Source organism: Cricetulus griseus, chromosome 9 (assembly GCF_003668045.3).
Source record: "Cricetulus griseus strain 17A/GY chromosome 9, alternate assembly CriGri-PICRH-1.0, whole genome shotgun sequence".
Classification (NCBI taxonomy): domain Eukaryota; kingdom Metazoa; phylum Chordata; class Mammalia; order Rodentia; family Cricetidae; genus Cricetulus; species Cricetulus griseus.
The window spans coordinates 19,585,543-19,598,282 of record NC_048602.1 but is presented as its reverse complement, the minus strand read 5'-3'; the positions used below and the strand labels follow the sequence as shown (position 1 = coordinate 19,598,282).

Genomic DNA, 12,740 nt, shown 5'->3' with positions numbered 1-12,740 from the left:
TTTGTGTTTTATTTATTGTCTCCATTTCAGTTTTCACGTCTTGAACTGTTTGAATTGTTTCCTTCATCTGTTTGTTTTTTTCTTGGCTTTCCTTAAGAGAATGGTTGGGTTTTTTTTTTTTTTTGTATCTTTTGATTTGTTTTTTCTTCCATTTCTTTAAGAGATTTTCTCATGTCCTCTTGGAAGGTCTCTATCATTTGCATGAAGCTGTTTTTAAGGTTATTCTCTTCTGCTTCATCTGTGTTGGGATGTTCAGGTCTTGCTGGTGTATAATCCCTAGACTCTGGTGCTGTCATAGTGGTTTTTCTGTTGTTGAATGTTTTTATATTGTCTTCTTCCCATCCCTTCTTCCAGTGGGTGCAGAAGGAGTCTTTTCCTTTCCTGTTGGGTAATGGATCAAGGTTCCCTTCCAGTGGGTGCAAGCAGGTCCAATATTCTAATGGCTCTCCTCTTCCCGTGCATGAAGGCAGGGCTAGTACTGGGACCTTGGCAGTCTATTTGTGGGCTGCAGTGCTGGGATGGGTTCCCCAATGGGCAGTCCCCAGGCTTCAAGTGGCTCTGAGCCAGGCACCAGAAGGCGGGCCGGAGCAGCATGGAAAACTTTATTATAAAAGTGTTATGTCATAAAAAAAAGTGTTATGTCATGAGGAAACGAGAATCACTACCTTAGGGCATCCCATTCCTTTACCTCTTTTCATGCTCTCATTTTGAAGGAGATTCCTCCAAGATGGAAGGATTTAATCCAAGAGAAACAAATATACAATAATCACTACTGGGTATGATCTCTAAGAACTTGCTGTCTTACCAATGAGCACTTGCCCATCATTTTCCTTTAATCATTGTATAATGGAGATGGAATCAAACTAGATGTCTATGAACAGAAACATGGGTAATTGAAAAAAGTGATACTTATCTATATAACTCAACATATTACTCAGGTGTAAATAAAAACCTACGACCCAAAAGTCAAGCATCACATGTTCTCTCATGTATGTGTCTAAGCTACAAACTTTGTGTTCTACTAAGACTACATGTAGAACCAGGAATATAGAAATGGACCAGGATTAATGTGAATCAATCTTGTTTCTAATTCAAATAAAAAAATGGCAAAAAAAAAATGGACCATTAGCGGGAGAGGGTGGATAGTACAATATAGGTGATATGAAAATTTGAAAGTGAGATTTGTGGGGCAGGGAGAATGTTTCAAATAATGAGTGGTGAAGAGAAGGGGCTCTTGAAAGGCCAACCAAATGAAATGATCATGAAGCTACATGGGAGGCTATCATTTTGAAATCAGGTGGTTTGACTATTCTATGACGATATTGAAGGTGAATAAAAGGTATGGATTTGTCAGTGTTTTCTTTAATAATGAATTTTCTTTTATCTCTACAATTTAAACACTACATAAATTATTTGTCAATTCAATGCATTTGGGGAAGTCTAATTTCCAATGACAAAAGGATATGGGGAGTATATATTCTATAACTTTATATGGTTTCTCAGAAGTATGAATTCTGTGATGTATATCACAATTAGAGGGAAAATGAAAGGTTTTGTCATATTTTTATATTACTTTTTAATTTGTTTTTGACAAAGTGATTATGTAGTCCTGGCTGTCCAGGAACTCAGTATGGAGATGATGATGTCCTCCATTCACAGAGATCTTCATGCCGGTGCATCCTGAGTGCTGGAAATAAAGGAGTGCACCACCACACCTGGCATTATTATGAATTTCTGGATCTTGAGCAAGATAATTTTTAATTTAAATTAGAAATAATCTTGTTTTACATGTCAATACCAGTTCACTCTCCCTTCCAAAGACAATTGTTTTTATTAATTTTTTATCAGATGCTGGAGACATGGTGTAGTGGGTAAGCAACAATGGTTATTAAACCCAGAGGACCAGGGTTTAATTTCCAACACATGCACAGCAGTTCACAGTGGTCTATAACTGCACCTTCAGGGAGCTGATGCCACCTTCTGTCCTCCACCAGCACCAGGTATAAATGCAGCACAGACATACTTATATACAGGCAAAACATATATACACATTAAAAGAAATAAAAAGCTTTTCCACAGTTACATCTGCAAAATTTTACTTTAATATAAACTCTATGATATTTTTTAACATTTAAAACTTCATTAAAGCCTTTTACAAATTTCTTATCTTTATGTTTCCATTTTACACACTGTTGTGATTTGTAGGCAAAGAATATCAGAAAATGCTATGTCAAGTTATTTAAACAGTAGGTTTCTCTTCCATGTGAATTTTCTAATGTCTCTTAGGAGTCAAAATCTGGAGAAAGGATACATCTGTCTTTGCATTTGTATGGTTTCTGTCCATTATGGATTTTCTGATGTCTCCGTAAACCAGAAGAGTGGACAAAGGATTTGTCACATTCCTGACAACTGTAAGGTCTCTCTCCAGTATGAACTCTCTGATGTGTTCTAAGATGGGAGTCCTGTGTAAAGGATTTGTCACATTCCATACATTTGTAAGGTTTTTCACCAGTGTGAACACTATGGTGTCTTCTAAGATTTGAGCAACTGGTAAAGGATTTGCCACAGTCCTTACAACTGTAAGGTCTCTCTCCAGTATGAACTCTCTGATGTCTTCTAAGACTTGCAATATGAATATAGGATATGTCACACAGTTTGCATTTGTGAAGTTTCTCTCCAGTATGAATTTTCTGATGTGCTCTAAGATATGAACAGCTAGTATAAGACTTGGCACATTCCTTACATCTATAAAGTTTCTCTCCAGTGTGAACACTCTGATGTCTTCTAAGATCTGAGTGTTTGGTAAAGGATTTGTCACAATCCTTACATTTGTGAGGTTTCTCCCCAGTATGAATTTTCTGATGTGTTCTAAGTGTTGAGTTCCAGGTAAAGGATTTGTCACATACCTCACATTTGTAAGGCTTTTCACCAGCATGGACTCTGTAGTGCCTGTTGAGATGTGACAATTCAAGAAAGGACTTACCACATTCTTTGCACTTGTGAACATTCTCCGGAGAATGAGTTTTCTTATGCCTATTCAATGATGAATAGTGTGGAAAGGCTCTGTCACACTCAGTGCACTTGTAAAGCTTCTCTCCAGTATGGAGTCTGTAATGGCTTTTAAAGTGTGAAAGCTGATGAAAGACCTTGCCACATTCTTGGCAACTATAGTGTCTCCCAGCAGTGTGCATTTTCTGGTGTCTCCTGAAATTGGAATAGTGGGCAAAAGATTTGTCACATTCCTTACATTTGTAAGGTTTCTCTCCAGTATGCAATTTCTGATGGCTATGAAAGGCTGACAACTGAGGAAATGATTTTCCACACTCTTTGCATTTGTATGGTTTTTCCCCAGTGTGAAGTCTCTGATGTGTTTTAAGACTTGACCACTGGGTAAAAGATTTTTCACAATCTTTGCACTTGTAGGGTTTAATTCCCTTATGTATTCTCTCATGGATAGTGAGGCATGAGGCAGTACTGTAGCATTTCCCACATTTCTCACACTGGTGTGGTGTCTCTCCAATGTAGATTGGTTGTTGCAAAAGCCTGTATGCAGCGCTCAAAGAATCATCATATTCTCCCTGCCTGTTCTTTTTCTTTACGGTGTACAGTCTCTGATCTTCAGTAATGCTGGAACACGAATTTAAAGATTTCTCACAGTCTTTTGATCTGAGAGGTTCTTCTCCAGTGTGCCTGCTTTCATGTCTGTCTGGGTTTGATGAGTCAACAGAGGCATCCCTGTCATTACTGCATGTGTAGTTATCAGAGTTTTCTGTAGTTTCACTTGTTCTATAAAGTATACATGTGGAGGGTTCATGAAGCATTTTGCCAGACTTATTACACTGACAAGACTCTTTTTCATTCTTCACATGGTGATGGACAGAATCACACTTGCAATAGTTCTCTGAAAATAAGTACAGTTCAGATTTAATAGGGCTTGTTTTAATAATAAAAATGTGATAAATGATTGCCTTCCTAAGTTGTCATTTAACATAAGCGAACATGGAACTATTCAGATTAGAGCTCCCAATACTCAACAACATATTTCATCCACTGTAACTGTATGGAGTCTCACAAACACAGCATGACAGCCTTCAAAGGTCAGTGAGTTATAATAAACATCTCAACTTTATCCAAAATCACTAACTGGGAAAAGGAAGTTAAAAATAATGTAGTTTGATTAATTAGCTTTGTTGTAGAGCTCACTGAGTGATTTTATTTGAATACATGTCTGTATCTTAAATATTTCTTCTCAGAAATTGATATCGAGGTGTTTAACGCCTAGGTTCATAGTATTTATACTAAGTGATAGGCAATGAAGAGTTCTCTCTCTCTCTCTCTCTCTCTCTCTCTCTCTCTCTCTCTCTCTCTCTCTGTCTGTCTTTTGTACACCAACTCCTGAGATTATGTTCCAAAAGGGTGTCTGTGTATTCGCCACCGGGGGGAAAAAAGAAGGACACAATATGAAGATATGCATAACAAGGAAGGCAATTACAGAATAATCTTATGTCATGGGCTCACGTTAAGACTTAGAATTTTGTAAGATTACTCTAATCTGATTTCAGCACAGTCAAACAAAACCGCATTTTGTACTGGTATTAAATCACCAGAATTCAGGTGTAATAAGACACAAGCCCTATGGACAGTTATTACAACAGGCATGATGCATCCTGGGGCCAGGATACTCCACCAAATTAAATGATCAGGAATCCTTTCAAGAGGAATTAAAATTCAAAGAAACAAAACAAAACCTGAGGTGGGAGCTTTTACTCATGCATTTTGTTTTTCATCTCTATTTTGCAGCTTATGCTCCAAAGGACAATACAGTGTGTTTTCTTAAAGTGAGCCTCACTTCTGAATTCGGAGTGATTTGTGTTTATACAAAGGATCTGGGATCCATTTCATATTGTTCATGCAGGAACACTATGTAAATGGAGTGCCTTTCATATTGTACATGCAGGAACCCTATGTAAATGGAGTGCCTTTCATATTGTACCTGCAGGAACACTATGTAAACGAGTGCCTTTCATATTGTACATGCAGGAACACTTCGTAAATGAGGGACTTTTGTTCTCATACTTTAGTCATAGCACAGTCCTACTGTAGGCATATGAACATCCTGAAGTCCTCTTTACTGTTTTAAAGATATGAAATATGAGATTTATTCACTAAAGCAGGGCTTCAAAATTTTGGGGAAAGTCTGACAGTGTATCATGTGAATTCAGATTTACCTCACATACTAAGAATTACATTTAGATATGAAAAAGGAAAACTTGTTTTGATCTCAGGTATAAAAATAGACTGTTTTGAGTTTTGTGTAGTAGTAGACACCTGAAAAGTTACAGTTTGTTACTAACAGTTATTTTGAAAATCCTGCCTTGGATTAATTCTTGATGACTGCACTGCCACTCATTCTGCCATACATGCAGAACCAAGTTCATGTCGATCCTGAAATGCTAGGAAAGATGAGTTGGTATTTATCACCTTTGTTTACATTTTGCATCTGTCCAATTTAGAGCTACCAAAGTAGATTGGTTTGAACAATAACCATTGCTTAATTCTTACAATTAAATTTGGTAACTAATGAAAAACAAAACAAAACAAGAGGATTTCAGCATTGAAAACTTGTTCTCAGCTCTGGCTTTCTCTTTCACTTGAAGCCTTCACTGTTTGCCTGCTCATTCACTAATCCACCCTAGCTGTGGTTCTCTCTCCTCTCCACATCCCAGGGCAATCTCATTCTTTCCAGACAGATGACCATGCCTGGCCTGATACAATAATCCACATGTTCTTTGAGACAGCAATGAACCATGACTGAACTTTTAGAAAGAATACAGAAGTCTAAGACAGTCCTGTGCTCAGTACATGAAAATACAAACACGAATTTAAACAGGATTTCCTGATTGATGTTTGGCGAATTTTTGAGTATAATTAGTATTTTCAGTTTGGATATCTTGAATTTTCCTCATAATTAAATCCATGTTAATTGCAATAATGGACATGGAGCTTTAAGATATGAATGGAAATATTATATGCTACTGAGTCCATGGATGAATCTTGGAACCCGGATGAAGGGTGGATGACAGCTCTGATATGGAAAATGGAAAGAGAAAAATGAATAGCATAAAAATGTTCTTTCCAACAACTAAACTTTGCCTTGACTCTCGTTGGGTTTTTTTCAGCACAGCTTAACAGATTTTACATTTTATGAAGTCAGAACAAACAAATGATGGGTGATGAATTCTAGAAGCAAAATGTTCTCACCCACAGACAGCAGGTTGTTGTAATTCTCCAGCATCACATCAATGTACAAAGCTCTCTGAGCAGAGTCCAGGCATTCCCACTCCTCCTGGGGGAAGTCCACAGCTACATCCCCAAATGTCAACAGATGCTGAAACAAAAACATATGGTTTGACCACTTGCTACCTGGATGTCTTTCCTGGATATACAGAGATGGAATGTAGCCGAGTGAAGGTAATTACTAAAAATGATGATTTCTAATACAGTCCTATTCTATCATGAATATTCTAACTCTGTGAAAACAGGATGACACAAGTCTTAAAAGTATACAAGCGACAGTGGAGATGTCTCGGCGCTTGATGCACTATAAAATCTCCTTTCTGCACAGCGGCACTCGGGAAACACCAAACGGCTGATGACGCCAGTGCAGCAGGAGGGCCTGGAGGACCCGGGCCTAGAGGGCCAAGGTGGGCTTCCAAAGGCTTCTGCAATGGTCTCAGGGGCCGAGGCCCTGGCAGTGGTCAAAGTTGCAGGGTTGTGATGGTAAAGCCAAAGACAGGGAGTAGATCCTTGTCACCATGCTGGGCCGCCTGGTTAAGGACATGAAGATCAAGTCCCTGGAGGCGCTCTACCTGCCCATTAAGGCTTTTGTCGCTACTGGGGACTACAATGGTCATGTTGGTCTTGGTGTCAAGTGCTCCAAGGAGGTAGCCACTGCCATACCAGGGGCCATCATCTTGGCCAAGCTTTCCTCTGTGCCTATGTGGAGAGGCTATTGGGGAAACAAGATTGGCAAGCCACACTCACACTGTTCCATGCAAAGAGACTGGCCACTATGGCTGTGCTGTGTTGGTCTCATCCCTGCCCCCAGAGGCACTGGCATCCTCTCTGCTCCTGTGCCCAAGAAGCTACTTTGATGGCCAATATTGATAACTGTTACACATCAGCCAGAGGCTACACAGCCTCCCTGGGCAACTTTGCCAAGGCCACCTTTGATGCCACCTCCAAGACCTACAGTTATCTGATCCCCAACCTCTGGAAAGAGACTGTGTTCACCAAGTCTCCTTATCAGGAATTCACTGACCATCTTTTGAAAGCCCACACAGAGGATCCAGGCTCTAGCTGTGGCAACCACATAAGGGTTTTTATACAAGAAAAATAAAGTGAATTAAGTCAGTAAAAAAAAAGTGTATGAGGCCAGTAGTGGTGGTGCATGACTTTAATCCCTGCATTAGGTGAATTCAAGGCCAGCCTAGTTTACAGACAAAGTTCCAGGACTGCCAGGGCTACACAGGGAAACTCTGTCTTAAGAAAAAATAAACGAAACCAAAAAAACTGCCATGGGATACATGATACGCTGTCTCAATAAAAAAAACAAACAAACAGGCAGTATACATGAAACAATATACACATTTAAGGTCTGGACACAGTTATCTATCTGTTATGAATACTGTATTTATGTTACACAGAATCACAGCAAACATGTCTCAAAAGGAATATTCAAGATGAAATAATATGCTTTAATTGCTGTACCTATAGATCATGCTAAAACATTGACACCAATCAAGCGTATGCTTACTTGGGCCTAACATAAATCTACTGTAACAGGTTCAGATGAGATATTTAACTCTAGGTACAATGACACATCATTAAATAACAAAGGGGTAGGAATAGAAAATAGAATATATGGCTGATTTTATAGACAAGATTATTTTTTCCACAGTAGCAAGGATGAAACAGCACTACACACTGTCATTTTTAACATTAACATATAAGATAAGCAGTTTATGGAATTAATCTGATGAGAATATTTGGGCCACTATGAAGAGTCAGAAAAATTGGTATCTGCCATATTTGATATAATCCAAATTATTCCTAAGACTATGCATACACCAACAGAGGCAAATAACAATCTCAGAAGTTTTGAAAAATATTTCACTTCACCCCTAAAGAGTAAAACAATTGAGGGAAGTCGAAAAGCACAACAAACACTGTTTATGGTATACCTAAGAGAATCAATACCAGTGACACCTCGGATAAGGGTCACAGCAACAATTTACCAAAAACTAAAATAATTAAATTCCCAAGAAAGCAAAAGCTTTCAGAATTCCAAAAACATCACCATGGAAATGCAAAGTAAAGCTACTTGGAAATAGTGCCTCACCCCAGGCAGAATGGCTATCACCAACTACTAACCTGACAAGAAATGTTTGAGGGGATATGGAGATAAAGCATCCTTATTCACTGTTGATGGATGGAAGGGTGGGAATTATAACAGAGATTGCAGGAATCAATTTGGATAGTATTGAAGAAAATTGAAGAAAGACCTAACATATGACCTAGCTTTTTCACTCCTTGCCATATACCTAGAGAACAACTCAACCCACCACAGAGCTATTTATACCTCATGTTTCCTGCTATTTTAATCACCAAAGGAAAAGTACTGCAATCACACTAATTACCTATCAACAGATGAATGGATTATGAAAATTGTATAAAATGGAATACTATTCAGCTGGGGAGGAAAAAAGGACTCAAAAAGGGATATTGACTGTGGTCATACACTTCTAGAAAGAAGGCACCACATTTACTCTCATAGGCAGAATCTGCCCAATCATATATGTATATTGAAACAATGTATATGTGGGCAGAGTAAAATACAGAGAAAAGAGAACAGCTAAGAATAAATTATCAGGGACTGAATACAGGTAATGAACACCAGCTATGGAAAAGGATATTAAGCTAAGAGCTTTTCTAGTTCTAATTCTGTAAAGGTTTTTGGGGTGTGGGTGGTGGGTATGTAAATCTTCTGTTCCCTGTGATGACTCTACCTGAATGAACTACGTTGAGTTGTATAGTCTTTGGATCTGCTTAATTTCAGTGTGTAATTTTGTTGTTTCTCTGTTTGCAGAATCGTTCATAAATAAAATTTCAAAGAATTGTCAGATGCAGGGAATTAAAGGCTTTTATGACATAAATGCATTACATCTTTAGATAAAGAATGGAACGGACCACTGACCTGCAAGAGCTTTTCTGGAGAATCAGCCATTTCTTATGTTTTTTCTTCTTTGAGTTTCTCTTTCAGGAGTAATGAATAGATGGCTTGCTTCCCTTTCGAATCAAAGGGGAAAAGTTAGAATTAATACTGAAAGCTGTTACTGAGCAATGTCAAACTACCTGAAAATATGCAAGCAACAGAATTGTACCAGATGTCTGGTCAATGATCCCAAAGTCAGGAGAGCATGGAAGACACCACCATGAAGAGAAAACCACCATCATGCATCTTCTTATACAAAGAAGACTACTGTCTTAAAATTGATGGAGACATAAGTTCATTTCAAGGCAGTCACCAATAAACACGATTGATTTCACTGAAGCAGCACCGCAGACAGTAAATTAGAGGCGAAACATACACAGGAGAGTCAGAGGAATCATCCATGAGCACATGGGAAATAGTAAATTTCATGTGAAGAATGGATGCAAACAGGAGAATTAGGAAAAAAATCATCCATGAGTCCCAGGATAGGGCTGTGTAGAGACCCTGTCTCCAGAAAATACTTGGTATCTTCTGTTCCTCCTCCCTCCCTCCTGTTGCTCCTTGTCTTCCCTAACAGTTTCTCCTCCTATGCTTTCATGTGTGTTTTACTTTAAGGAAAGTATTCCACTGTGTGAGGATGTTTATACATTCACATGCCATCACCATGATCATAGGAACACAGACATCTGATTTCAACTACCTTGGGAACATACCCAAGAATAGAATTGCTGGATCATGTATGGTGGTTTTACTTTTAGTTTTATGAGGAAGATCCACACTATTTTCCATGCCTGTGCTAACTTATTAGTGCCATCAGCATATCAATGCTCCTTGTTAAAGATTCTATGGAGGATTGGGGGTGTGGGATTGATGTCAAATAAGATTGTTTCTAATTTAAATTAAAAAAATCTAAGAAAGTGGGGGTGGTGGTGGTGGCATATGCCTTTAATCTTACAGAGAAACCCTGTTTGGAAAAACAAAAACAAAACAAAACAACAACAAAAAGATTCTAAGAGTCTAGCAACAAAAGAATATACCTTCTTCTTAGCACCACATGGAACTTCTCTAAAATGGACCACATACTTGGCAACATAGTAAACCTCCACAGATACAAAAAAATTGAAATAACTCCCTGTATCTTATCAGACCACCATGCTTTAAAGTTAGAATTCAATAACAACACAACTTGCAGAAATCCTACAACCACATGGAAGTTGAATAATGTACAATTGCACCATTCCTGGGTCAAGAAAGAAATTAAAGCCTTCCTAGAATTTAATGAGAATGAAGACACAACATATCCAAACTTATGGGACACTTTGAAAGCAGTGCTAAGAGGAAAGTTCATAGTACTAAGTGTCCACATGAAGAAACTGGAGAATAGTCATACCAGAGAATTGACAGCACAACTGAAAGCTCTAGAACAAAAAGAAGCAAACTCACCCAGGAGTAGACACCAGGAAACAATCAAACTGAGGGCTGAAATCAATAAAACAAAGAGTTGGTTTTTCGAGAAAATCAACAAGACAGACAAACCTCCATCCAAACTAACCAAAAGGCAGAGAAACAGCATGCTAATTAACAAAATCAGAAATGAAAAGGGAGATATAACAACAGACACTGAGGAAATCCAGAGAATCATCAGGTCATACTTTGAAAACCTGCACCCCACCAAATTAAAAAATCTAAAGGAAATGGACAATTTTCTGGATAGATATCACTTAACAAAATTAAATCAAGAACAGATAAGCAATTTAAATAGAACTAAAGCCCCAATGAAATAGAAGCAGTCATCAAAAGTCTCCCAACCAAAAAAAGCCCAAGGCCAGATGGCTTCAGTGCAGAATTCTACCAAAAATTCAAACAAGAGCTAATATTAGTACTCCTCAAATTGTTCCACACAATAGAAGCAGAAGGGACATTGCCAAACTCTTTTTACGAGGCTACAATTACCTTGATACCCAAGACACACAAAGATAAAACTAAAAAAGAGAACTACAGACCAGTATCCCTCATGAACATCGATGCAAAAATACTCAACACAATACTGGCAGAAAAAATCATCAAAGCCAGGTGGTGGTGGCGCACGCCTTTAATCCCAGCACTTGGGAGGCAGAGGCAGGCGGATCTCTGTGAGTTCGAGACCAGCCTGGTCTACAAGAGCTAGTTCCAGGATAGCCTCCAAAGCCACAGAGAAACCCTGTCTCAAAAACAAAACAAGACAAAACAAAAAAAGAAATCTGTCTGAAGAGAAAGCAGTGCAGCTTCATTCGCCCACCCTCACCCTTACTGGAGCACATGCATCCGCTCTGTAGCTACCAGAATCCTGATTCTGGTATTCCAGTGTGGACTGAAGACTTGTCCACAAGGCTCGGATCTGAAGGATCTAGCCTCCTGGGCTGGGCAGCTGCTGCTTCTCGGCCTCTGGACATCGTGTAGACAATCACTGTTGGACTACATGACTCATGGTGTAAGACAGTCTAACAAACAGCCTTAGAATATACATTCATTCTATCAGTTCTGTTTCTCTAGAGCTCTACTACAAACATCCACAAAAATGAAATAATAAAGTCTATTTCTTTGTGTAATTAATACATGCTATTAAAAATATTTGCGGGCTGGAAAGATGGCTCAGCAGTTAAGAGCACTGACTCTTCTTCCAGAGGTCCTGAGTTCAATTCCCAGCAACCACATGGTGGCTCACAACCACCTTGAATGAGATCTGGTGTCCTCTGCTGGCATGCAGGCAGAAGACTGTATACATAATAAATAAATAAAATAAAATTTAAAAAATATTTGCAACAACAAACAAATCATCCATGAGAAGGACAGCAAACCACTATTTCTCAAAAAGAAGGAAGAATTATTACCAATAATCCAAAGAGCTACAACATAAAAACAAAACCATAGGAAATTAAAAAGCCATGAACAAAAAAACTAGCCACACTGAAAATCAAAATACAAAATCCTCAGTTAAATGAACAAGCCCTCAGATTAAATACGTTCAGCACCTGGCCCAGGCGTTCCACGCCTTGGCGCAGGTTCAAAGGACTCACATCCTGCATCACAGATACTTGCTCCCCATGTTCACTGCTGCTCTGCTCACCATAGCCAAGAAACAGGCGACAGGGAACGGACACTCCGCAGCTTCCGTAGTCTCCACTTGGGACTCAGCTTCCGGTCCCGTCGCCCCTTCATTCCCGCCCACGCTGCAGTCTTCACTTCTTCCCAACCAATGGGCCACATCCTCCCACCCGCTACTTCCGCTCCAGTGACCGCCCCTCCCCCTCGGTCTCCGGCCTGTGTGGAGTCTGCGCAGAGCGGGTGCAGGGCGGCCTGACTGACAGCTGAGCTGTGTGCGAGGCGGCGGGAGATGCAGGGGGAGGGGCGGTCAGTGGGGCGGGGACGCTAAGCCGGAAACGGCGGTGGGGAGGGTGCTGGACTTTAGGGGAAAGTGAAAGGGGTT

General features: G+C 39.4%; 1 protein-coding gene across 1 annotated transcript; it reads right to left on the bottom strand.

Annotated features, from left to right (window-relative positions):
* Positions 1–1,812: 1,812 nt before the first annotated feature.
* Positions 1,813–12,474, bottom strand: LOC107977017 (zinc finger protein 54). Its single transcript, XM_027433975.2, is given in 5 exon segments — positions 1,813–2,315; positions 2,317–3,901; positions 6,262–6,388; positions 9,257–9,348; positions 12,331–12,474. Coding segments are annotated over 4 exon segments (1,785 nt in total). The 5' UTR covers positions 9,287–9,348; positions 12,331–12,474; the 3' UTR covers positions 1,813–2,272.
* Between the last annotated feature and the right edge of the window lie 266 nt (positions 12,475–12,740).